The sequence below is a fragment of the Puma concolor genome, chromosome F2 (assembly GCF_028749965.1).
Source record: "Puma concolor isolate L17-30 chromosome F2, mPumCon1.1.hap2, whole genome shotgun sequence".
In the NCBI taxonomy this organism is placed as follows: Eukaryota; Metazoa; Chordata; class Mammalia; order Carnivora; family Felidae; genus Puma; species Puma concolor.
The window spans coordinates 1,858,731-1,880,840 of NC_141684.1; the positions used below are offsets into that span (position 1 = coordinate 1,858,731).

The window sequence follows — 22,110 nt, forward strand, 5'->3', positions numbered from 1 at the left end:
GTGGGGAGACACTGAGCGCAGTTGACCGTTCCCGCTGGGGATGGCTCATCCTTAGGGTTGCTTCCCCTTTTTGCGTAAGATCTTCTCCCTGTCACCGGATCCCTTGGACACGGAGCATTTCTGGGGTCTCAGTCTCTGCCTGCTCCTGGTTTTCAACCTAGCTTTCCCCCTGTCCCGCTAGCCCTTCCCACCCCGTTTGATCCTGACTTTGAGGTCAGAAGACAAAACGGTTCCGAGTGCGGGCTGCAGTGGCTTAGCTCTACTCCAGCTGTGCAACACTGGGCAAGTGGCCCGACCCCTCTGTGCCTCCGTCTTTCCGTCTGTGAGACTGGTGGAGGGAACGGGATCTGCTGCTCGGGACGGTGACCGAGATTCAAGGGGCAGGATACAGAAAGCATTAGCCCCCGTCACTTTTTCTCCCATTTTCCAGGGCAGCCAGCCTCCCAGTGGCCTTGGGGGCTGAGATCCAGGCAGGTGGTGAGCAGAGGGTACAGGGCTGCCCCTCAGGGGCCATGATGCGGTCTGATGTGGTGTGTGACCTTGGCGGGGGGGGGGGGCCACTTTCCAAGGGGTTGGGGTCCCGACTGCGGCTCACAGGGGCAGTGACTCAGCCAGCAGAGCTCAGAAAGGAGGCGCTTTGAAAACCTTCAGCAAAACCCTCAGAACTGCGGCAGGCAGGGCTGGAGGGCGGAAGCTGTCCCAAGCCTCCTTTCCCAGAAGTCTCTGGAAACCAAGGCCTCAGGGGAGGGGCTGGCCCAGTGGGCCAAGCACGCCCACGGGGATTGGGACAGATGGTCTGAGGAGGGGCTGAGTGGGAGGAGCACTGGGTGCTGGTTAGATGTGGGGGTTCGGTGGTTCAGTGCTCCTGCCCTAGGGGAGGATGGGGGGGGGTACGGGGAAACAGGCCCCCTCCCCCGCCTACACATTGATCTCTCCTTGTTGGCCTCAGGGTTCGACGTCAGTTCTGCTGCCCACGGAGCCCAGACACCAAGAGGCAGCCGCAGGGCTATGGGCTGGGTGACCTTGACTCACACTCCCAGCCCGAAACCTCAGTGGGGCTCACAGCAGGGCTCTGGGGGCAGGGAGGTGAGAGCGGCCCGCAGGCGCCCCCCCTGCCCGCACACACTCATGCTCGTCTGTGGCCCGCGCCTGCACATACATGTCCCTTACTCCAGGGCTGGGGACGGCTGGGGACTGCTGCCTTTCCCCCACCCTGCCCGGCCGGGGGAGCAGTCCAGGGGTCCTGTGACGAGGCCCCGCGGCCCGGGCGAGGGGAGTGAGGGGCAGGGAGGCCAGGGGAGGCTCTTGCCCTGAGACCTGACCCCGGGCTCAGAGAAGACCTCGCACGCCCGCGTGGCAGGACACAGAGTTTGGGGGCTGCGGGGTCCCAGGGCAGGGCGCTTGGCTGGGGAGTAGGCTGGCTGGCATCTGCCGGGGGGGGGGAGCACATTCCGAGGGCAGGGGGACGCGTGGCCACCTTCTGTGTGCAGCAGCGTGGGCATAGCAGAGGGCAGGAGAAAAGGGTGACCGGTCGATCCCCGACCGACACCTGCCCCACCTCTCCAGTGCTACCCGGCATCCAGGCAGCGGCCCTCAGGGAGCCCGTGGGGACTGTCGGGGAGGGAGGGGGACAGAGGGAGGAGGGTGGTGGCAGAGGTGCGGTGGGGGTGCGGTCCATCTGTGATGGCGGTGGGCAGGGGGAGACAGGGGCAGGGTGGTGACGACAAAGGGGACGGTACCGCCGACGGGGAAGGGGGCTCTGGACCAGCCTGTCCCCGTGGCCGCCCTCCAAGAAGAAGGGACAAGACTTGACCCCGGCCGCGGGGTTCCTGGGGCCCACGGGGGCCGGCCCCCCAACCCCGGCCCCTGCCCGCGCTCAGGCAGCACCTCCACACGGAGACGTAGATGATGATCAGCATGAGCAGGGTGAGGGACGACACGCCACAGCCCACGATGAGCGTCACCGATGGCACGGTCCCCTTGTCCATGTTCTGAGGGTTCCAGGGCGGGAGAAAGCGGAGTGAGGGCCCGGCCTCGTGGGCGCTCTGTGGCCCTGAAGGCTGGGGGGCGGGGGTGCCAGGGTGGAGCCTTCCCTCTGCACCCCCAGCACTCCCCACCCCCCCACCCCCGTGCTGCCCCTACCCCTGGCCTGGGCAGTCCCGTGAGGGGCTTCTCCTCTCTTGCTGGAGGCGGGGCCTTCGCTGGCATAGCTACAGTCACCTGCTGATGAAGCCTTTGCCTACACTTCACAGACCTCCCACCCCCACCCGATTCCAGAGGAGGCTCTCCCCGTGTCACAGGCAGGTCACAGGGCCCCCCCGGGCCCCCCCCCCCCCCCCGCCCCAGACAGCTCTCCCAGCCCGCATGCCTCTGGAAGGCCAGCCGACAGCAGAACGCGGGGCTCCCTGCACCGGCCCCTTGGCTCCCGCTGCATCCGACCGGCATCCGACTGGCACCTCCAGCCTCCACTGCCTCGAACCCCGTTCCCTCCGCCGACACCGCTGCCCCGCAGCCCCTCCAGGCGCCCCGGCTTTACGCTCTTCCCTCGACGTCCCTTCTGCTCTGCCAGGTCCCTGTGTTTCACCTACCGTGCTTGGCCTGCTGATCTGCACCGCCACCCCTGCCCTGGCCTGGCCCCCACAGCCCTTCTCCAAGTGGTGGCCAGAGAATTTTGTAAAATGCCATTAGAGGCCACGTCCCTGCCCCCGCTCAGAATGCCCCCTGCCCCGCTGGAAGTGCTCCCTGCTTCGCTGAGAGTGCTCCCCTGCCCCGCTGGAAGTGCTCCCTGCCTCGCTCAGAATGCTCCCCTGCCCCGCTGGAAGTGCTCCCTGCCCCACTTAGAGTGCTCTCCTGTCCTGCTCACAGTGCTCCCTGCCCCGCTTAGAGTGCTCCCCTGCCCCACTCAGAGTGCTCCCCTGCCCCACTCAGAGTGCTCCCCTGCCCTGCTCACAGGGCTCCCTACCCCCCTCGGAGTGCCCCCTGCCCCCCTCAGAGTGCTCCCCTGCCCCACTCAGAATGCTCCCCTGCCTTGATCACAGCTCTCCCTGCCCCGCTCAGAGTGCTCCCCTGCCCAGCTCACAGCGCTCTATGCCCCACTTGGAGTGCCCCCTGCCCCACTCAGAGTGCTCTCTGCCCCGCTCAGAATGCTCTCCTGCCTCGCTCAGAGTGCTCCCCTGCCCCGCTCAGAGTGCTCCCTGCCCCACTCAGAATGCTCCCCTGCTCTGCTCAGAGTGCTCGCCTGCCTTGCTCAGAACGCTCCCCTGCCCCGCTCAGAGTGCTCCCCTGCCCCGCTCAGAGTGCTCCCCTGCCCTGCTGGAAGTGCTCCCTGCCCCACTTAGAGTGCTCTCCTGCCCTGATCACAGCGTTCCTGCCCCGTTACAGTGCTCCCCTGCCCCCACTGAGTGCTCCAGTGCCCCGCTCAGAGTGCTCCCCTGCCCCGCTCAGAGTGCTCCCCTGCCCCGCTCAGAGTGCTCCCTACCCACGCCCCACCCCCAAACTGTGAATGCTCCCGAGGCCACTGGGCCTAGCCCTGCCCACCTTCTGCCTCCGCCTCGTGAGACTGCCCCGTCACCTGGCTGCCTCCTTGTTCCCACCTCAGAGCTTTTGCACCAGACGGTCCCTCTGCCCAGAACACCCTTGCCAGTATGTCGGTGGTGGTGCCTCTGGTGCCTCTCAGAGGGGCCTCAGGCTGGAAAACAGACCAGTTTCTCCCCCCCACGTAGCTCAGCGCAGCCCTGAGCGCCTAGCTGGCCCGTGCTTACGCACGCACCACGTGTTTGCCCCGCCCCCCGCGTGACTGCCGGCCCACACGTCCACGTCAAGGGCCACGCCGAACCCCAGTGGGCAGGGCACCCTGGTAAGCGGCATGCCGGCACGTGGCAGGGGGACGGCACGCTTGTTGAGCACTGACCGCGGCTCCTCGGCGGGAGGGACCCAAGAGGATGGTCTCTGCGGGCCCTCCCCGGCCCGCTGCCTCTGGGCTTGAGGGGGAGCGGGTGTGCTGAGGACATGATCAGGAAAGCACGGCTGGGGGACAAGGGGCTGCTTAGGGGCCCCCACCCTAAGGGGGACACTCCTATCCCTGCTCCAGTCTGACTCGGCCGACACCATTCAGGGCGGCTCTCAGAGCCCGGCTGAGCCCGGCACGCTGCACCGGGCCTCTCCCACTCCGCTGGCTCCTGAAGGCCCAGCCCCGCAGTTCTGCCCTCAGATGGTGCCTCCCGCCTTCCTCAGACACCTAGAGTCGGAGCCCCCGGACAGGGCACCCACACCCACCCGACAGCGTGGGGTCCACCCACGTGCGTGCTGTTCCTGCGGCCTGGACGGCCCTTCCCCACACTGGAAACACCACTTCCCGCCCCCCAGGCCCTTCGGTTCCGGCCTGGGTCCCACTGCCGGGGGAGGCTGGCTGTCCCTGCAGCCGGTGTCCTCGTGTTCCTGAGCCCCCTTGGGCCAGGCCCGGCCCGGACGCTCAGTCGATGAGGCCGGCTGGGTGAACGGACACGGGAAGGCAGGCCCCAGGAAGATGAGGAAAGTCGTCCAAGGTCAGCCAAGCGGCCAGCAGTCCCTGGAGGCATGACCCAGGGTGCAGCTCCCACACAAACGCGTGTGTCCACACAGGGAGGTGGAGAACCCCAGGGAGGCGGGGGCTCGAGGCCACGGCCCGCACCCTTGAACTTGCCAGGTAACCCCGAAGGCTGGCTGGCCACGCAAGTCACGGGTGGCCAAGCAAGTGGCTTGCACCCGCTCCGTGGCCGGCTGCGGCCCCGACCTCCGTGGCCATCTGCCTCCATCTGCCCTCATTAGGCCTGGCAGCCACGTGCCCGCCCACTCCCTCCCCCTCCACCTGGCTCATCCGTCACTCCTGACAGCCCCGGCCCCGCAGGTTCTAGACGACGTGGGGAAGAGAAGAGGACAGGATGAGTGGGCAGGGGTCCCAGGGAACTCTAGCTCTTGTTGGGGGTTGGGGGGCCAGATTAGAAATCTCCAGGGCAAGAGATTGGCTCCAACCCACACACAGAGAGAGAAAAGGTAGAAGCCAGCCGGCCTCCTGCTGGAGACAGGCTCCCTAGCCAAGTTCGGTGCCACCCCAGGGCCTTTGCACATGCTCCTCTCACTGCCCAGCGCTCTTCCTCTGACCTTCACAGGGCTGGCTCTTCCCTCAGCTTAGATGTCACCACCTCACAGAGACCCTCACTGAACACTGAGTCTGAGCCAGCCCCTTATCTCTCTGCCCCCTCATCTCCTTTTGAGACTTTCCAGGGTCCCGGCCCTCCCCCTACCCAGGGGCTCTCTCTTTTGTCGTCTATGTGGTTACGTTGATTTCTACCACATCAGCTCCCTGCTTTCAATCTTCTCCCCAACCGTGTGCCCATCTGATGCATCCGAAACACAGATTTCCTCCTTCCGGCACCACCTCTGTTGTCCTGCTACTGCTCCAACACCACCCGTGGCTCACAGCTCCCACGTAAATAAGTCCTCACGCCACCACAGACTAATTCCTGCCCCACTGAGGCTTGACCCCGGTCACAGGCTGAGCCCTGACCCTGGTGAGGCTAGGAACACGGTTTCAGGCACATCACAGAAACACCACCAGCAACAACCGTGCTTTATAGAAGCCCGTACTTGCCAGGCCACGCTGAGTGCTGCGAATATCTCACGGAGCTCGGTCCCCGCTGCAGCTCGGAGGCAGACAGCATCGCCCCCTCACAGATGTGACTCAGAGCAGTTACTCAACCTTCCAGCGGTCAGCGGCACGGCTGGCATCTGACATTCTGCTTCCACGCAGAGCTCGGGCGGGAGTGGGGGGCACCTGGGCCCTGTCTCCCTTCCCTCCTTGCCCTGGCCTGGGATCTCATCTGTCCCTGGCTCCTGGGGTGTGATCACAGCACCCCATCCATACCCCGGCTCTGGACTCCAGTCCCTTGTGGCCACTCCATACCGCAGGATTCCCGGCGCGTCCACCTGCTCAGACCCGGATCCCCACGCCTGCCCAACCCCGTCCCGCCCCGGCCCGGCCCAGCCCGGCCCACCTCTGCCACCACCCCACCTGCCAGCTGGGCTCTTGTGCCGCCACTCCTGCTGGGATCCCTCCAAGACACCAATCCCACACCGTTCTCCAGCCCCCCCACAGCCCCCCGGCTCCCCACTGCCCTCAGGACGCAGCCCCAGCTCGCCCCAGCCCCGGCCTTGCCACGGCGTCCGCACCCCTGCCCTCTGAGCCCCACCCTGTCTCCTGCTTGCTTTCTGCCGCCCTCACTTTGCCCGGGACGACTGTCACTCCTCCCCTCTAAGCTCAGCTGCTGAACTCCTGCTCACCCCTCAGGGCCCCACTCCAAACCTCCTCTTCATATGTGCCTCCCGAACCACCCCCCCCCCCAGGAGGGAAGGAGGCTGCTGCCGTGTCCCCCGCCTGTCTGAACACACATCCGTCCCCCGCATCGGACCCCGTGCTCCTCCAGGACGGGACTAGACCTGGCATGGGCTGCCCCCCAGGCACTCACAGGGCTCGGACGGGCTCATGGGGTGCACGGCAGCTCAGTCCCTCCCGCTCAGGATCTCTGGGGTCACCCCTCGCTGGGGCCAGAGCCGGCCGGGAAAGGAGAGGGAGACGCTGGCGGGCGAGCACGGGGTGGGGGTAGAGCCCACCCCAGCTCTTCTGGCGCTCTGACTCGGAGCTCACCCCATGCCCTTGAGGGGGTCACACGCTCAGGCAGAGCCAACTCTGGCACCGTCTTACAGATGAGGAAACCGAGGCTCGCCGTGGCCAGGCAGCTTGCCCTCGGTCCCGCGGCCAGTGGGGGAGAGGTCCCGTACCTTCAGCCTCAACTCCTTTCAGGGGGACGGGGACGGGGTCCCACCTTTATGCACACAGACACGCTGGGTCCGCAGCTGCCGACCCCCCTAGCAAACAAAACCTCAAACTGTTCACAGACCGAGACTCTGTGCTCCCGTCTGCCCGCCCCGGCACAGAGGCCTCCGGATGCTTGCCCCTGGAGGCACCCGGCGCAGGTCGGTGTTCCGGGAGAAGTCCGGGACACCAAGCCCTCCGCTCCTGGTTTCAACAGCACCACCACCCACCCCTCACTGGAGCTCGGCCCCCGGCCCGGACACCGCCTTTCTGTGGGAGGCTCTGTCCGCAGCACACGGGGGCCCTCCCACGCTGCAAACCCTGGTGGAGGAGACCGCCCCCCCCCCCATCAACCGGTCGCCCCCTCACAGTCACCCTGAGTAACACACGGCCACTTCCGTTCTATAGGAGGGGAAACAGAGGCTCCGAGGGGGGGAAGGCCAGGCCAGAGTCACTGTGTGTCAGGGCCAAGCCAGGGTTTCAACACTAACTCCAGGCACGCATCCCACTCCGGAACCCTCCCCTGCCCCGCGCCTTCCTCCTCCCGCTCCAGAGAATGAGCAGCCACCTGGGGGTCCTGTTTGCTCTGGCCTCGCAGGGAACTCAGAAAGCCCCCAGCCCCACTGGTGACAGAAGAGGCCTGCTGCTTAGCGCTGACGACTACCTATGCAGACAGTCACCTCTTCCAGGGAGCCCCCAGGATGGCCCTGGTTCCTGCCTGCAGGACCCTGGCCCAGAACCAGCAACACCAACAGCCCTGTCACAGGGACAGCCGGATGGGGGAGGGTACACTGAGGTCAGGCCCAAAAGCAGAGACCCCCATCCAGCCAGACTTGCCCCAGGACCTAGGGCCTTCCCCAGGAAGGCTGTAGACCCTGAGGGCACGCTCCCCAGGCCTCAGTTTCCCTGCCTGTTAATGGAAGGTTTACGGCAATGACCTCTAAGGTCCTGTCCAGCTCCATCCCCATCAGGGACCCTGGCTGACGTCACTCTCCGTACCCACGTCCCACTGGACAAAGGGGGTGGTGGGCAGAACATTCCCAGAAAGGCCTGGAGCTATTTTCCACAGGGAACCCAGGGGTTCCTGAGGGCAGATCTGTGATACCCCCATCCGACGAGGGCCTGCTACCCCAAACACCCAGGAAAGCCCGGTCCCCCCTCCCCACGGTCCGTCCTCCACATCTGCTGCTCAGTGATCCTTCCCCACCGGGCCTGGACCCAGGGTCTCTGTGGGCAAAGACCCCAGCCCCTTCCCTCCTCGGGGGGCCCAGTGGATGGGGGGGCTTCCTGGGACCCCGTGAATGGAGCCCGGCACTGGGCAAGACGGCCCATCAGCTCCAGTGGGCCAAGCCCAGCACCCAGGGCTCCAGCCTGGGAGCTGGCCCCAGATGCCGTCGCCATAGAAACCGGCAGCCCCCACAAGAATCACGGGAACAAAAGGGAGGCCCCTGAGATGATGGGGCCTTCCCCAGGAGGGCTGGGGACCGGGGCCAGACCCAGCACCCTCAGGCACTCCAGGACTCCTACCTGGGGACATGGCTGCCTCCAGAGGCCAGGGTCTACTTGGGGAGGTTGGGGAAGGTCTCCCATTTAGGTGGCAGCTCCTCCCTCTCCCAGGCGGGCCAGGACCCTGCCCCCCAGCTGAGGGGGACGCCGACCAGGTGAAGGGGGACGCCAGCTCCGCCAGGCCAAGCCTTCCCCTCCGGGCCCCCAAAAGCCTGGGCCCAGCCTGCCCGGCTCCCCGAAGGGTCGGTTCCCTCCAAGGCCCCAAGCCCCCAAGGAGAGTGGGGGAGACTCACCCATCAGTCACTGGGGGGGTGGGGGGGGAGGGGAGAGGTGCCCAGCCCCTCCCCGGCCAGTCCCCAACTCCACACCGCCACCCACCCGGCTCCCACCCGCCGTCTCCAGAGGCCGGCCCCCGGCCAGGCCGCGGGGGGCGGCCGGGCGCACGGCCCCGGGCAGGGATGAGTCCGGCCCCTCCCGCGCCAGTCCTGCGCCGGAAGCGCCCGCCCCGCGCCCCCCGCGCCCCCCGCGCCCGTCGCCCCCGCGCGGCCCGGCCGGGGTCTCACCGCGTCGGCGCTGAGCTGGGCTAAGATGGCGAAGGTGGAGAGCCGGTCACAGAGGCAGCGCGTCCGGAGGGCGTCGAGGGGCACCGTGCGGCAGCCGCGCCACGACCAGGGCCCGAGCTGCGGGGGGGCGGGGGAGGAGGGCCTGGGGGGGGGCGGGACACACGGGGAGGGGGGGACAGGGGCGGCGTGAGCGGCGGGCGGCCGGCGGCCCGGCCCCCTGTCCCCGCCGGCCCGCGCCCGCACCTGCGCCCGCAGCCGCGCGCCCGCCCCGCCGCCGGCCCCCGGAGCCCCGCGCCCCATGGCCGCCGCCGAGCCACGGGAGAGCGAGTCGCGGGAGCGCGGGGCGCCGGGCCCTGGCCCCGCGCCCGGAGAGCGCCCCGCCCGCCGCGCCCCCAGCGCCGGAGCCGAGCCGAGCCGGAGCCGGAGCCGAGCCCGAGCCGGACCCGGAGCCCGAGCCGGAACCGGAGCCCGAGCCGGAGCCGGAGCCCGAGCCGGAGCCGAGCCGGAGCCGAGCCGAGCCGGGGGCGGCGGGCGGGGCGGGGGCGCGCCGGGAGGGGTGCCGGGGCCGCCCCCGCTACTCCGCCCCCGGAGCCCGGCGCGGCGCTGGTGACCTTGGGACCGCCCCCGCCCCCGCATCCACCTCCGCCGGGCTGGTCGCCCCCCGGTGTGCGCCGCCCGAGGCCTGGGACAGAACGGCCTTCCCCGCTGTCTAGAGGCCCTTCGTTGCGCCTTGCCATTTAAACACGGGGACTGAAGGACTCCGGCGCTCTGCGCACCGGTCGCTGTGGATGCGAGTCCCCCACCCTTCAAGGCCGGCCCGCGGGTCCGGGAACTTAGGAGCCTCCGGCCGGCACACCTGGTCCTGGGCTGGGCCTGCCTTCCCTCTGCCTGCCGGCCGCCCGGCAGAAGGCGCCCATGGCGCGCGGGCCCCGGGTTGGGGAAGGGGGCGCCGGAGGTCTGAGGGGGCCAGACTGCAGCTCGGCACTTGAGGCCCCACCAAGCTGCGCGTGCCCTGCCTCTGAAGCCGGAGCCGCAAAAGGCCTGCCCTCTCCCCAAGTAACTCGGGCCCGTGCCTGCCCCCAGGACTTTCGGGGAACATTCTAGGTCTCGGCAGCGAGGGTCTTCCCAAGGCCTGCCCCAGAGTCCCGCTTCAGCTCCACTTCCTCGGAGCCCGAGGGAGCCACCGAATGCCTCCAGAACCTTCCGCTCGCCTGCTTCCCCCCCACCAGCCAGCTCTCCTGTGTGCGGGGCAGGCTGGGGGCCCAGCCGCTCCCTGCCCAGTGCTCCCCACAGGAACCCTGACCACGCGCGCGTGCACGCACACACACTCACACACACACACCGAGTGCCACTCTGCTAGCTGTGTCCTAGCTGTGTCACCTCGGGAAGGTTCCCGTCCTCACCCCTAGCTCGCTCCCTCAGCTCTAAAACCCGGGGGCGGGACAGCCCAGAGGGTGAACACTCTTGAGGCGCCCGGCACAGGGCTGGCGTCTGCAGGAGTGCTCAGGCTCCGGAGCTGCAGGAACCAGAGAGCCCAGAGTCTGTGGGATTGGAGATGTTACACAACCCCCTTCCAGAGCTCCAGGCCCGGGGGAGAAGGGCTATACTCGGAGCTGGGCCGGAAGCCAGGGCCTGGGCCTTTGTCCGTTCTCCGTTCTCCTCCCTCGGGGGAAGGACACGCCCCCTCGGTACTTTGGAGGAAAACTGAGGCCTGAGGGGGCTAGGCCCAGGAGCCAGCCCTAGGCTCTGCGGGCTGCATCGGGGCTCTGTGGCCCCGGGAGTGCCCCCCACCCCCAACCCTGTGCTCCAGCCAGGCTGCTCAGTCTCTGAGTTCAGTGAGAAAAGAGGACGCCCCCAAGGGTTGGGGCCCTCCATAAAATAAAGGCAGGAGTAGCCATTAGCCCCGGGGGAGCGTGGGGGGGGGCCAAAAACCAAAACCTACTGAGGCTACGGCAGACACCTCTCCTCTTCCTTCCTCCCGAGAGGGAAAGACCCCTCACCGCAAACGAGAACCGACGACGCACGATGGCAGGAATGCCAAGGGAGTCCCGGAGCTCCCAGTGACACCCCGGGTCCAGCCTGGTCCTCCCCACACCATTGGCCAGAGGTTTGTCAGGGCCTCGCTGGGGTGCCCTGGTGCACCCCACGCTCCCCCTGCGTCCCCCAGCACCGCGCAGGACAGGGCTGCGGGGCGCGAGGCCCTGGCTGACCCCAGCCTCTGCTCCCGCCGTCTGTCCCCGCTCCTAGCAGGAGCGGCCTGTTCTCACGCCCGGGGCTGCATGCGTAGCTACAGCCTTCCAAGCGCAAGCCACTGACCAGACCCCGAGACGGCCGACGGCACAGGCAACGCGCTCCGAGAGAGTCCCGCAGGCCGTTCCCGTCTGGAGACAGAGCCCGACTGCTTGTCCGTGACATTAGCCCGGCAGCTGCTCGGAAGAGCAGGCGTCTGTGGCCGGCCTCCCGAGTTCGGGTCACGGCTGTGCTTCTCACGATTCAGGCCCGGACACTGCCTCTGCTCTCGTGCACTGAGCAGAGTCGGGCAGGGGGGTGGGGGTGGGGGAGAGACCCGGAGCCCGGCTCTCTGCCTGGGAGGACCAGGCGGGGACAGCTCCCTGAGGCCTGGGGTGAGAGGAGTCGGGCTGGCTGGGGCCGGCAGTCTGGCAGGTTCCCAGCCGGTGCTGGAGAGTCTGCAGGGCGCCAGGCTGAGAGCTGCAGGCCACCTCCTGGGAGAATGGCCTCGAAGGGCTCCTGATGAGGACGCTAATTAGCTTATCAGCCTCTCAGAGGAGGGGGTGAGGGGCCGCTGCCCACTTTGCCTGCCCGGCAGCCTCGGGCCACGGAGGGCACAAGAAAACACCCACGCCCGCTTCAGAGAACCTCCCTTCGGGCCGGCAGTCCAGGAGGCCGACAGCTGGTGGCGGATCCGGAAGGTGCCGGACCTGGAACCGGGGGGCTGGGGCTCATCCAGACCCTGCAGGGCCACGGTGCACGCTCCCTCAGCTGCGCCTCTCCCCGGCTCCGGCAGGCCCCTGTGGCCTGTATCAGGCTTCGGCTCCTGACATGCAGCACAGGGACAGGGACCGTCTTCCGGCTCCCTCTCACACATGGATAATAACCGCGCCCTGTGCGTTTTATTTTAAGCTTTGCAGTAACCCTCAGCTCCACTGTGTAGATCTAGAAGCTGAAGCCCAGAGTAGAGAGAGAGGTGGCCCACCCAAGGCCCCAGCCCAGGCCAGGGAAAGAGGTTGCTCCGATGGCCAGCCAAGCCTGCCGTGCTGCCCTTCACACCAGCCAAGGACTGACATCGAGCAAGACAGGTGGCTGGGTGGTCCCTGACCCGAGCACCCCATCGGCATCTTAGGCACCCCCCGACCTGGGAAAGGCCAGGGAGTTCTCGGCCCTTCTGGCGGCGAAGCCTCTAGGAGGCATGTTCTTATACCTCAACATCTGGGAGCTCTTGCCACGTGTGACCGGAATCCTTCCTGCCTGGGGGACACCTGTTCTCATCTCTGCGACACGGGCAGGTCACTGCCTCCTCCTGCACACAGCGACCGCACTGGGAGACCGTTTGCTGCCTCTTGTCTGAGCTTCAGAAACTCGGAATACTGGGTCATGGAGCCAACCCCCCACCTCCCTGAGCCCAGGCCTGAGGAATCTGGGTCACTGACACCTGCCCCTCCCCTCATCAGGCCCAGGGTGACAGAAGGAGCTGGGGCAGTGGCACCTCCCAGGACCAGGAGGGCAGGGGGTCCAGGGGTTAGAGCAGGAGCCCCTCCCTGCCTGGCTTGAGGGGGTCGCTGGGCCCCTCGGATCGGGGCTCCCCTAAAACGTCTATGTCTCCCCCATCAAAGCAGGGCTCCCAGGGCAGAGCCACGCCTCCCTCGTCGCACCACCAATGTGCTGCGAGGCCAGGCTGGTTATGGCCCGCATGGCCACCGCGGCTACCGTGGCCATCATGGCCACGGCCAGCTCCCAGCCCCCACAGCCAGGCCGTCCCTGACCCACAGCTTCCGTCCTCGGGGACCTTCTCCCATCACACACTCCACACTGCTCACGGCTTCGGGGTCCTGTTCGGCCTCCTCCTCTGGGAGGGCAGGCCCGGGCCCAGCCGCTCGGAATCGGCACGCAGTGGGGGTGGGACAGCCCTCTGCCCCTCTAAGCTCCCGCTGCCAGAGGTCAGCCTCCAGGCCCCGCCGCCTCCCTCCCACACCTGCAGCCGGCCACTCAGCAGACCCCACTGGCCTCCATGCAAAAGGCACCAAAGTCTGACCGCCGCTCGCCGCCCCCCGAGGCACCACCCTGGTGGGACCCCCACCGAGTCTCCCGGCCACTGTGGCCGCTGCCCCCCACAGTGCCAGCGCCACGTCGTCCTCTGCTCAAGCTCCCCCAACCCCCTCCTCCCTCAAGGACCCCCACCCTCCCTGAGCTGACCCAGCACTCTGACCCTCCAGGGCTCCCCTCTGGCTACTTGTGGGAGCCGGACCCCAGCTCCCAGTGCAAACCCCCACCTTGTTTCATGCTTAGTTCAGTGGGGGGCCACCACCTCATCCCTGCATCCCACGCCAGAGCGCCTCAGAGAAGACAGGCTGTCTCCCATCCGCCACGGGCCTGGTCCCCAGCCTGGCGCAGGCAGCACCCCCAAGGCACCTGCCCGGGGCCCCAGGGTGGGTGGGAGCCAGGGGGTGTCAGAGACCCTGGGAGGAGGCTCAGCCCACGAGGGGGGAATGGGGCAGCCAAGGCCGGTCCCCCCTTGGGCAGATCCCATCCTGGCCACTCGGAGCTGAGGTGCCCCTCCTGTGAAGTGGGCACAGATCCTCACCCAGCACCCTGTTCGGGGAGACACAGGGACACACGGCCCACAGGCCTGGCGCTCTCACGGTATATCAGGGGACGGTGATGGGGAGGGTGTGCCGAGAGCCCCCACCCCCACCCCCGTCCACTGCTCCACCCACTGCTCCAACCAGGGCATTCGCTGCTGGTTCACGATGCCTCCTGCCAGCCCACGAAGCAGCTCTGTTACAGGACTGTGCCCAGCAGAGTCCCCTGGGGTTTGATGGGCTAATTCGCACCAGAGTGTAAATGACTCACGGGTGTCCTCCCACACAACAGGAAGAAGGGAAGAAGCCAGAGTGGCACAGCACAGCCGGATGGGGCAACAGGGGGCAGGCAAAGTGTCTCTGCAGGTGGGGGCTTCTAGGGGCTCCTCAAGGCTTCTCAGCCTGGCCTTGGAGGTCCTCAACAGCCAGGCCTCGACTTGTGCTCCCCAAACCGACTATGCCAGGCACAGGCCCTGCTAAAGGATGCCTCACCCATCAGGAGGCCCACCTCCCACCTCTGCCTATTGACTTTTGAGCCATAGATCAAGGCTCATGCTGAGTCTCCTCCTCCTGGGAGCCTGCCGGGATAGCCTATGAATTCCCGAGCATTGTGCCTGACCCCTCCTTCGGGTCCTGCCCTGCTTCTGTGCTGAGACTCCCCTCCTGGGTCCTACTTCACCCAGCAACCAGAGCTCATCATGACTCCCAAGCCCCCTGGGCCCGGCGGGAACCGCTGATGACCCAGAACACAGCTGCCCTCTCCTGCTTCCAGGCCTTGGTTGTGGCCGGTGCCTCCGACCACATGTCCTCCCGTCCCGTGGCTGACTCACTTGGTCCTCCAGGGGTCCCCAGAGCCCCTGCTGCCTCTGGGAGGTCTCCGTGAGCGCCCCCGCCCCTTCCGTGCCCAGCCCCTGTCTGCTGCCAGCTTGTGGGAACCAGCAGGGCTGGCTGAACGTGCTGCCCCGGGGCTTGGCCCACATCAGCCCCATCCTGTCTTGGTTCAGGGCCTGGGAACAACACCCGTGGTCCTGAGGGGACCCTGGTGTCTGTGACCCGTAGCCCCAGGGGGATGGACACCCGCCTGACCTGGGTCTTGCTAAGTGAGCCGCCAGGTGAGGCCCGTGCTCCTGCCTGTGGGGCCGTCTCTCCTGGTGCTGACAGCGTCTGGGCCTCGTGGCTACAGCACCCGTGGCCGCTCTCGTTCCTCACGACGCCTGGTGCCAGCCTCCCCGCTCCCTCCTGGCGCAGCGGGCCCGCCTGCCCCGGAAACGCGGCTCTCCCCACGGTCTGGACTCTCGTCCTCACCCCCTCTACCCACCCAGGCGACCAGGGTCCCCGGAGAGGCCGGGACTCTGGGCTCCCCAGCCCTGCAAGAAAGTGATCGGGCCTCAGAGGCCAGGCTCCCGCCGACCCCGTTCCCCTCCCTGGCCCCTCCCAGGTTGGAGGCCGCCACCCTAAGGTCCTACCTGAGCCTGTCGCTTCCCTCAGAACTTTCCCTGGTGCTCACCCAGCCAAGCCGTCCATCGTGTCACCTACCCCTGCCAACCGAGGGGCCACTGCCCTGACACCCAGCCCCGCTCATGCTCCAACCACGGGCTCCTTCGCTGGTCATTCGGGAAGCGTCTCCCCGGCCCGTGTGTGCGGGCCCTGAGCTGAGTGTCCCCTGACTGCGACAGATCCCAAACCCGGCCACCCGCCACAGCCAGGCCCGGTCACGTCCAAGATGCCCTCACCGCTGCCCCCACCCTACGGTACCAGCAACATCGCCACGTCACCGCCACGTCGCCGCCACGCTATTTCCAGCCACGCTGTCCGTGTGCATGGGGCCGCCGCCGCCGTGGGGCACGAGAATGACGTCATCATACGGCCACCGGGGCCATCGCCACCGCCAGCAGCAGCATCGAAGCCATGGATGCCACCGTATCTGTCCCCTCCACAACAGCGTCAGTCCTGCCACACCCGCGACCGCCGGCCGTCCAGCCCTCGCGGCCACCGTCACCACCCGCCGCCCACACCCGCGCCACCAAGAGCGCACTCGTCACCACCACGGTCACCGCCGTGGCTTTGGCCGCACGGTCCCCGGTGTCACCTCCACCGTTAGCATCACCATCACGCCCGCCATCACCGCCTCAGAACCAGCCGCACGACCAAGACGGACGCTGGCTCGCAACCCCTGTCACCGACACGCAACGGCGTCTCCTCGGCACCCGCCACATCCGGGGCGCTGCGGAGGCGGAACCCTCACGTCCCGCCAGCCAGGACAGAGCGCACAGGCGGCCGCACCACTGCCGTGGCCAACCCCGGACCCCACGCCGTCGCCCTGGCCTGTCCCTGACCCCACCTTCCAGGGAATCACCTGACTCCCAAAGGCCCGTGATTCAGGCCACCTCACGGCCATCCCACCACCCCCACTTCTAAGGGCCTCTGCAGCGAGGCGTAGAAAGGAGGGCGGATAGCCACGGCCCCTGGCCGACCACCTGGGCGTCCTTCCCGGGCCTGCCCCGCACGTGGCCGGCCCACGGGCAGGCGAGCAGCCAGTCACCGCCCCCCAGGGCCACCAGCAGGGGCATGAGGCTGGGGCCACCCGGGAAGTGGGACTAAGACCTTTCTGCCACAGAAAACGAACAGTTGCGCCCCGGCAGAGGGAAGCAAGTGTCTCACGGGAGGAAGATCACCTCCCAAGTCCACCCCACGGCACGGACGCCTGCCTCAGTTCCTTTGCACGTGCTGCACCGGGGCCCAGAGAGCCTCTGCCACCCGCCTCCGGGTTTTGCGCCCAGCCCAGGAGCTCCCTACCGGGAAGCCTGTCCCCCACCGCTTTGGCCCCTCGCCCCGGCCCCCCCTCCCCCCCGAGGGCACGTGCTGTCCCCACAGGGCACCGTGCCAGCTGGTGACACAAGCCCCCTGGAGTAGGGTAAGGATGGCACCTACTCACCGGTTATTTCCCGGCCCCACAATCTGTGCTCAACACACATCACCTCGCTTCAGAACTGTAGCAACCCGTGTACAGATGTGGAAACTGAGGCTCAAGGAGACGACAGGCTCGTCCACGGCGACCCCATTAGTAAGAAATGGGGCCGAGATCTGAGTCCAGGCTGCGGCAGATCAGACACCTGCCCCTGCCCCCCCATTAGCTGCTGTGTCGTGGTAGGACCCTGGTGGGCACCCCAGACACGTGGGCGTGGACAGGGACAGATGCCCACGCAGGGCAGCCGGTGGTGTGGGTGGGCCTGGGAGGCCATGGAGAGCGGGGCTCCCAGGAGGAGGAAGGAGACTGGGCTCCAGCGGGAGGCGGCAGGATGGGGTCTGGGCAGCGGGCAGCCCCCAACCCTGACCCCTCCTCCGGGGAGGATGATGTGGGGCCACAGGGCTAGTGGGGTGAGCCTCACTGTGAATGCAGAGTCTCGGCAGGGCACGCGTGGAGGGACAGAGGGACGGATGAACAGAGCCCCGCTAGGAGCACCCTAGAGCAACTGTGTGCTCGTCAGGCCCAGGCCCTCCCCAGAGCCCCCTGCTCTGTCCCCACACGCACCCCTTCCTGCGTGTGCCAGCATGGCCCCACAAGGCAGCTCCCCTTTCACCCCGAGGCACCCACCCCTCCAGCCCAGGGTCCTAGCGCCAGCACGGCTTCCTGTGGGCCCACCCCCTCCTCCCCGAGGGTGACTCCGAGCCCCTCTTCCCCACTCCCCACCTGCCCCCAAGGCAGGGCCTGGCACGGGCTCACGGAGCAGGGCCTGTGGGGTGGGGGTGCTGAGGGAAACGGCCCCGCCTGGTCCCAGGCCCCTCTTCCAAGGCCTCTGGCTGCTCGGTCACGTGACCAGAGACAAGCAAGGCGGTTGACTCAATCTGCACCCACAGCTGCCCTATCTCCCACCCCTACAGGCCTCCCACCCCAGCCAGCCACGTGCTACCCAGTGTGACCCCACGTTACCAGGCAGATCCCATGAGCCCCGGGGCCTGCCCTCCCTGACTTGCCACCTTGGCCCCCCGCCCCTTCGCTACTCTCGCTCACCGGGCCGCCTGCGGGTGTGGAGACGCTAGACGATGGACAACAAAGGGGGACCCGGTCACGGCTGGACACAGCCCAGCAGGAGGCTCGCGGGCCCTGACCCTTCTTCCAGGAAAGGCCCCCACCCCCAGATGCCCCCTCCACGCCAACGCCCGCGGGTCCTCGAGCACGTGTCTGCCACCCCCACGGTGCCCCCCGGCAGGTTCCGCCCCTTCCCCTGCGGAAGTCCCTCTCCAGACACGCCTCACCAGCACTGTCACAGGCCGGGCAGCAGCTGGCAGTGCTTTCCCTAGCAGGGAAAGAAAGGAGAGCAGGGGAGGGGGCTGGGGGAGGGGGCGGGCCGGGGGAGGGCTGGGGCCGGGCCGGCTCTGGGCCTTCGCTGGCAGTTTCCACCCTCTGCCGTCGCCTGGGAGGCGCCTGGTGGGGGCTGGGGGCTGGTGGGCGCTCATCTTGTCCATTGCACGGTCAAGGCAACTGAGGCCGGGGCCTGCGTGGCCAGTGTGAGCAGAGCCAGGGATTCCCGAGCTGGAGGGAGGGGCCGTCCTGACCAGCCAGCCGTGGCTATTGGACCCCCACAGACCCCCACAGACCGTTGGGACAAGCAGGTCCAAGAGGACCCCCAGTGGGGACGACTTGGAGCCGTGTAAGGGCAAGCTCAGGTCCTTTGACCCTGCCCTCCCGGGAGGGCCCTTCTCACCCCGTATGTGAGAGTGGGATGGGGGTAGGCTCACCCGGGTGGATATCCTATTGGGTGGGTGCTACGGGGGCACCTTGATGGCAGGACATTGTCACCGAAGTCAGACCACGCTGGGCAGATTGGATGCAGGAAAGATGTGTTCAGGGAATGAATGAGTGAATGAATGAATGAATGAATGGACAAATTTTCAGTCCCCTGAGGATGAGGGGACCCCCCCTCAATGGGGCACATGCCAGCAGCCTCCTCTGTTCACCTCCTGAGGATCCCTGGCAGGGGAAACTCTTGGGCAGCAGAGGAGACCCTGCCCTGGGGCAGGGCCCACATCCTGCAGGGGGAGAGGCAACCAGGAAGCGGGAGCTCGGACACCTTCGGACTCGCTGCTAACTGGGGTCTGAGCTGGGAAGTGGTGGACAGGAGTGCGGGTGCAGGAAAACAGGCGGGAAGGTCTCTGAGCCTCTCAGAGCAGGCGGCGTTTGAGGCAAGAGCAGAGCTGGGCACAGATGGGCTGAGAGTCCCGGCCGCCCCGAGGGGGGGGGGGGGGCCGTGAGGGGGCCCGTGGGGTGCAGAGCAGTGGCTGGGGCAGCCGGGCTGTGAGCCGGGGTGCAGGACACAGGAGCTGTCGGTGGGCCACGACCTGGGGACCCGTCCGCCCCCTCCAGCTCCCGGCCCTGCAAGGAGACTCAGCAGCCCCTTCGGGAGAGGGCAGGCCCACAGGAGGGCCCCGCCAGCCCCCTACCCCCCAAGAACAAAGTCAGGGGAGACTCAGAGGAGGGAAGGGCACTGGGGAAGGGGCTGGGCAGAGTCCAGGGCTGCGGAGGGTGGGTGGTTTCGCCATCCCCTCCCATCTCCCCCCTGCCTGCCTCCTCTGCTCCCATCAGAAACCAGCCTTCGTGGGAGGAATCCATCTGGGAACCAGCCGCTGACAACGACCCGGGGGCCCTGCCAACTCTCCCTTCCGCTCGCCGCCCCCCCCCCCCCCCCCCCCCGCGGCCTGCCCCTCACTGCTCTCTCCAAGGAAACCAAGGATGGGGGCAAGGCTCTTAAAGGGACCAGGACACACACAGGTGCAGGGACCCCAGGGAAGGGGCCGGGCCCCGGGGCCTGAGTATCCCTGTGTGGCAGGGCCGGGGAGGGGCTGGGGGTGGGGGCTGCAGCACAGACCGGCATGGGCCGAGGGGCGGGCCCCCGCTTGTCAGACAGCACCCTGGGTCTGCCTCCCCTGCAGACCGAGAGCTTGTGTGCGCAAACGAGGCACATCGGAAGAGCCTGCAGTGGGGTCAGGCTTTAAGACAGGAGCCCCACGGAGCGTGCAGGACGCCGGCCTCTCGGCCAGCCTGTCCCAGTGTCCGCCGTGCCGGCTCAGGTGGCACAGAGTAAGGGTGCCAAGAGCCACCGCACGAGGGAACCCCCAACCCGGTGGGATTCCCAGAGCCTCCACGGCCGATGTGAGCGTGGGTCCCAGAGCTGGGGACGCGGTGGGGGTGGCACCCGGCCCTTCCCGGGGCCCCTGCGTGGCAGGCCCCCAGCAGACACCCCCAAACGCTGGCGTCGCAGGAGGAGCCCTCTCGGAGAGCCCCTGCCCCCGGCCGGCACGCTGGGCCTCAGCGTACCACAAGCAGGTCAGGGCAAAGCCCACGTTCTCCGAGGATCCCACCAGCTCTGACTCTCCCGCTCTAAGTCAGCGACGGCCGAGGAGGACAGCAGCGGCTGGCTCAGGAGCACAGGGCCCAGGGCCCAGGAGGTGCTCCGGGCCTTCGCGAGCCCCCATCACCCCCTGGCCCGCCCATCCCGCGCTCATCAGAGTCCTGAACGGAGCTCTGCGAGAACCCCTCTCTCTCCCTAACACCCCCACTCCGCAGGCCCTCGCTGCTGCCGGGGCCGGGCCGGCGGAGGGCTGTGGGGGACGGCCCTGAGCCACGCTGCCGGCTGAGGTCCCGGAGCGGGCGATCGGGGTCTTTGGCGGGGAGGGCGGGATTCGGCCACATGACTGGGGCTGCTGGGGCAAAGGGGGACTCCAGGGGTCGGTCAGGGCCCATGTTTACAGAGACGTCAGGCGTGGGCGTCGAGCCTTCGTGTGGAAGTGTGTGTAGCTGGGGGCGAGGCAGGTGGAGCGTCTGTACTGTGGGTGGAACCCTCTGACTCATTTTTTCTAAGACAAGCGAGTCACATGGTCAACTGTCGCATGTGTCTGGAGGAGGCGGTGGCCCTGCAAGCATATGACACACGTTTCGTTATATGTGCACAGGCACGAGTGATTTCAGGTAAGACACAGGGGCAGGACTCAGAGCGACCAGGGTCAGGGCTCAGCACGCGAGCAGGGTCAGGGCTCAGAGGGTGACCAGAATCAGGGCCTGGAGTGTGACCAGGGATCGGGGCTCAGAGTGTGACCAGGGTCAGGGCTCAGAGGGTGACCAGGGGTCAGGGTTCAGGATGACCAGGGTTAGGGCTCAGAGCGACCAGGGTCAGGGCTCAGCACGTGAGCAGGGTCAGGGCTCAGAGTGTGACCAGGGTCAAGGCTCAGTGTTTGATGAAAGTCAGGGCTCAGCAGGTGACCCGTGTTAAGGCTCCATCTGTGATCAGGGCAGGGCTCAGTCTTGGATCGAGAAATCACTCTCTCTCAGCTGTGGCCACTGGCTCCCTCTCCCCCAGGCCCCCACCCACAATCCTGCAGATGCCTGGCATTCTTTCTCATCCCGCCTGCACACGCAGGTCCACGCCAGCACAGACCCAATTCCTGGGCACACGGGTGGAAGCGGACCGGGGCCCCTGCCCCTGGACCGTGTATCAGGTCACCTAGGAAAACCTGGGCTCTCGCAAGCCCACTCACGTGGTGAGGAGCCGCCCACCCGGCCATGGAAGGAGAAGGTGTCTGGGGCAGAGCAGAGGGGGGCCCGGGGGACAGAGCCAGCTCCCTCCAACCCCCACCCCCCCAGCCTCTGACCCTGCCCCGTGGGCCCCGGCTGCCCAGTCCTGGATCAGACGCCTCAGCTCCCCACCCCGAGCCTTCAGCTGAGTCACAGGCCTCTAGGAGGCTCGGCTTCCTCAGAGGTGACAGGCACCGTCACCCAGGGCTCCCAGGGCCGTGCCCAGGACCAAACAGGGAGCCGTGTGCAAATGCCGTCCTTGGGGCCCTGGGCCCCCAGGCACAGATGTGATCCCGAGCATCCAGAGGTGACCAGGGATGGATGTTGGAGCAGTGGGCAGACCCCCCCCCCCCCCCCCCCCACAGCTGAAGGAGGATGGGCAGGTGGAGTTCACGGCCAGAGGTGGGAAGTGGGGACCTGGCCACAGTGCTCTCCCTGCTCCTGCCCAGCTCCTACCTGTGAGCGGGCGGACTCTGGCCACAGGATGGGAAGCCGGGGCTCTGGGAGTGGGGGGTCTGCCCCAGGCCGCACAGCCACACGGTCCTCCTTGGCTGCACGAGGGCCCCCGGGACAGTGAACTGGACACACTCTGGGTTGGCCTGACCTCCCACAGCCTGCTGTCCAGGAAGGGCGAAGGGGATGAATCCCACCAGTCTGGAAAGTAATTTACTTCCCAGAGCTTAAAAGTGTCTGGGGACTGGACGCCAAGGAAACAATCAGAAATGCGGGTGCCGCTGTCCGAGGGAGTGTCGTGTTTGTCTGGAGAAAGCAGGAGGCCCCTCCAGCGGGTGTCAGTCAGGTGCC

At 67.4% G+C, this 22,110-nt stretch overlaps 1 protein-coding gene across 10 annotated transcripts in view; it reads right to left on the minus strand.

Annotated features, from left to right (window-relative positions):
- The window catches only part of ADGRB1 (adhesion G protein-coupled receptor B1), a 79,742-nt gene that overhangs the window by 20,999 nt on the left and 36,633 nt on the right, over positions 1–22,110 (minus strand). For all 10 annotated transcript variants that reach the window (XM_086695465.1, XM_086695469.1, XM_086695468.1 and 7 more), the window contains exons 18-19: positions 8,920–9,061; positions 1,888–1,991 (exon numbers count right to left, since the gene is read on the minus strand). In XM_086695465.1, coding sequence (XP_086551591.1) covers positions 1,888–1,991; positions 8,920–9,061 — 246 coding nt within the window. The remainder of the gene's footprint in view (positions 1–1,887; positions 1,992–8,919; positions 9,062–22,110) is intronic.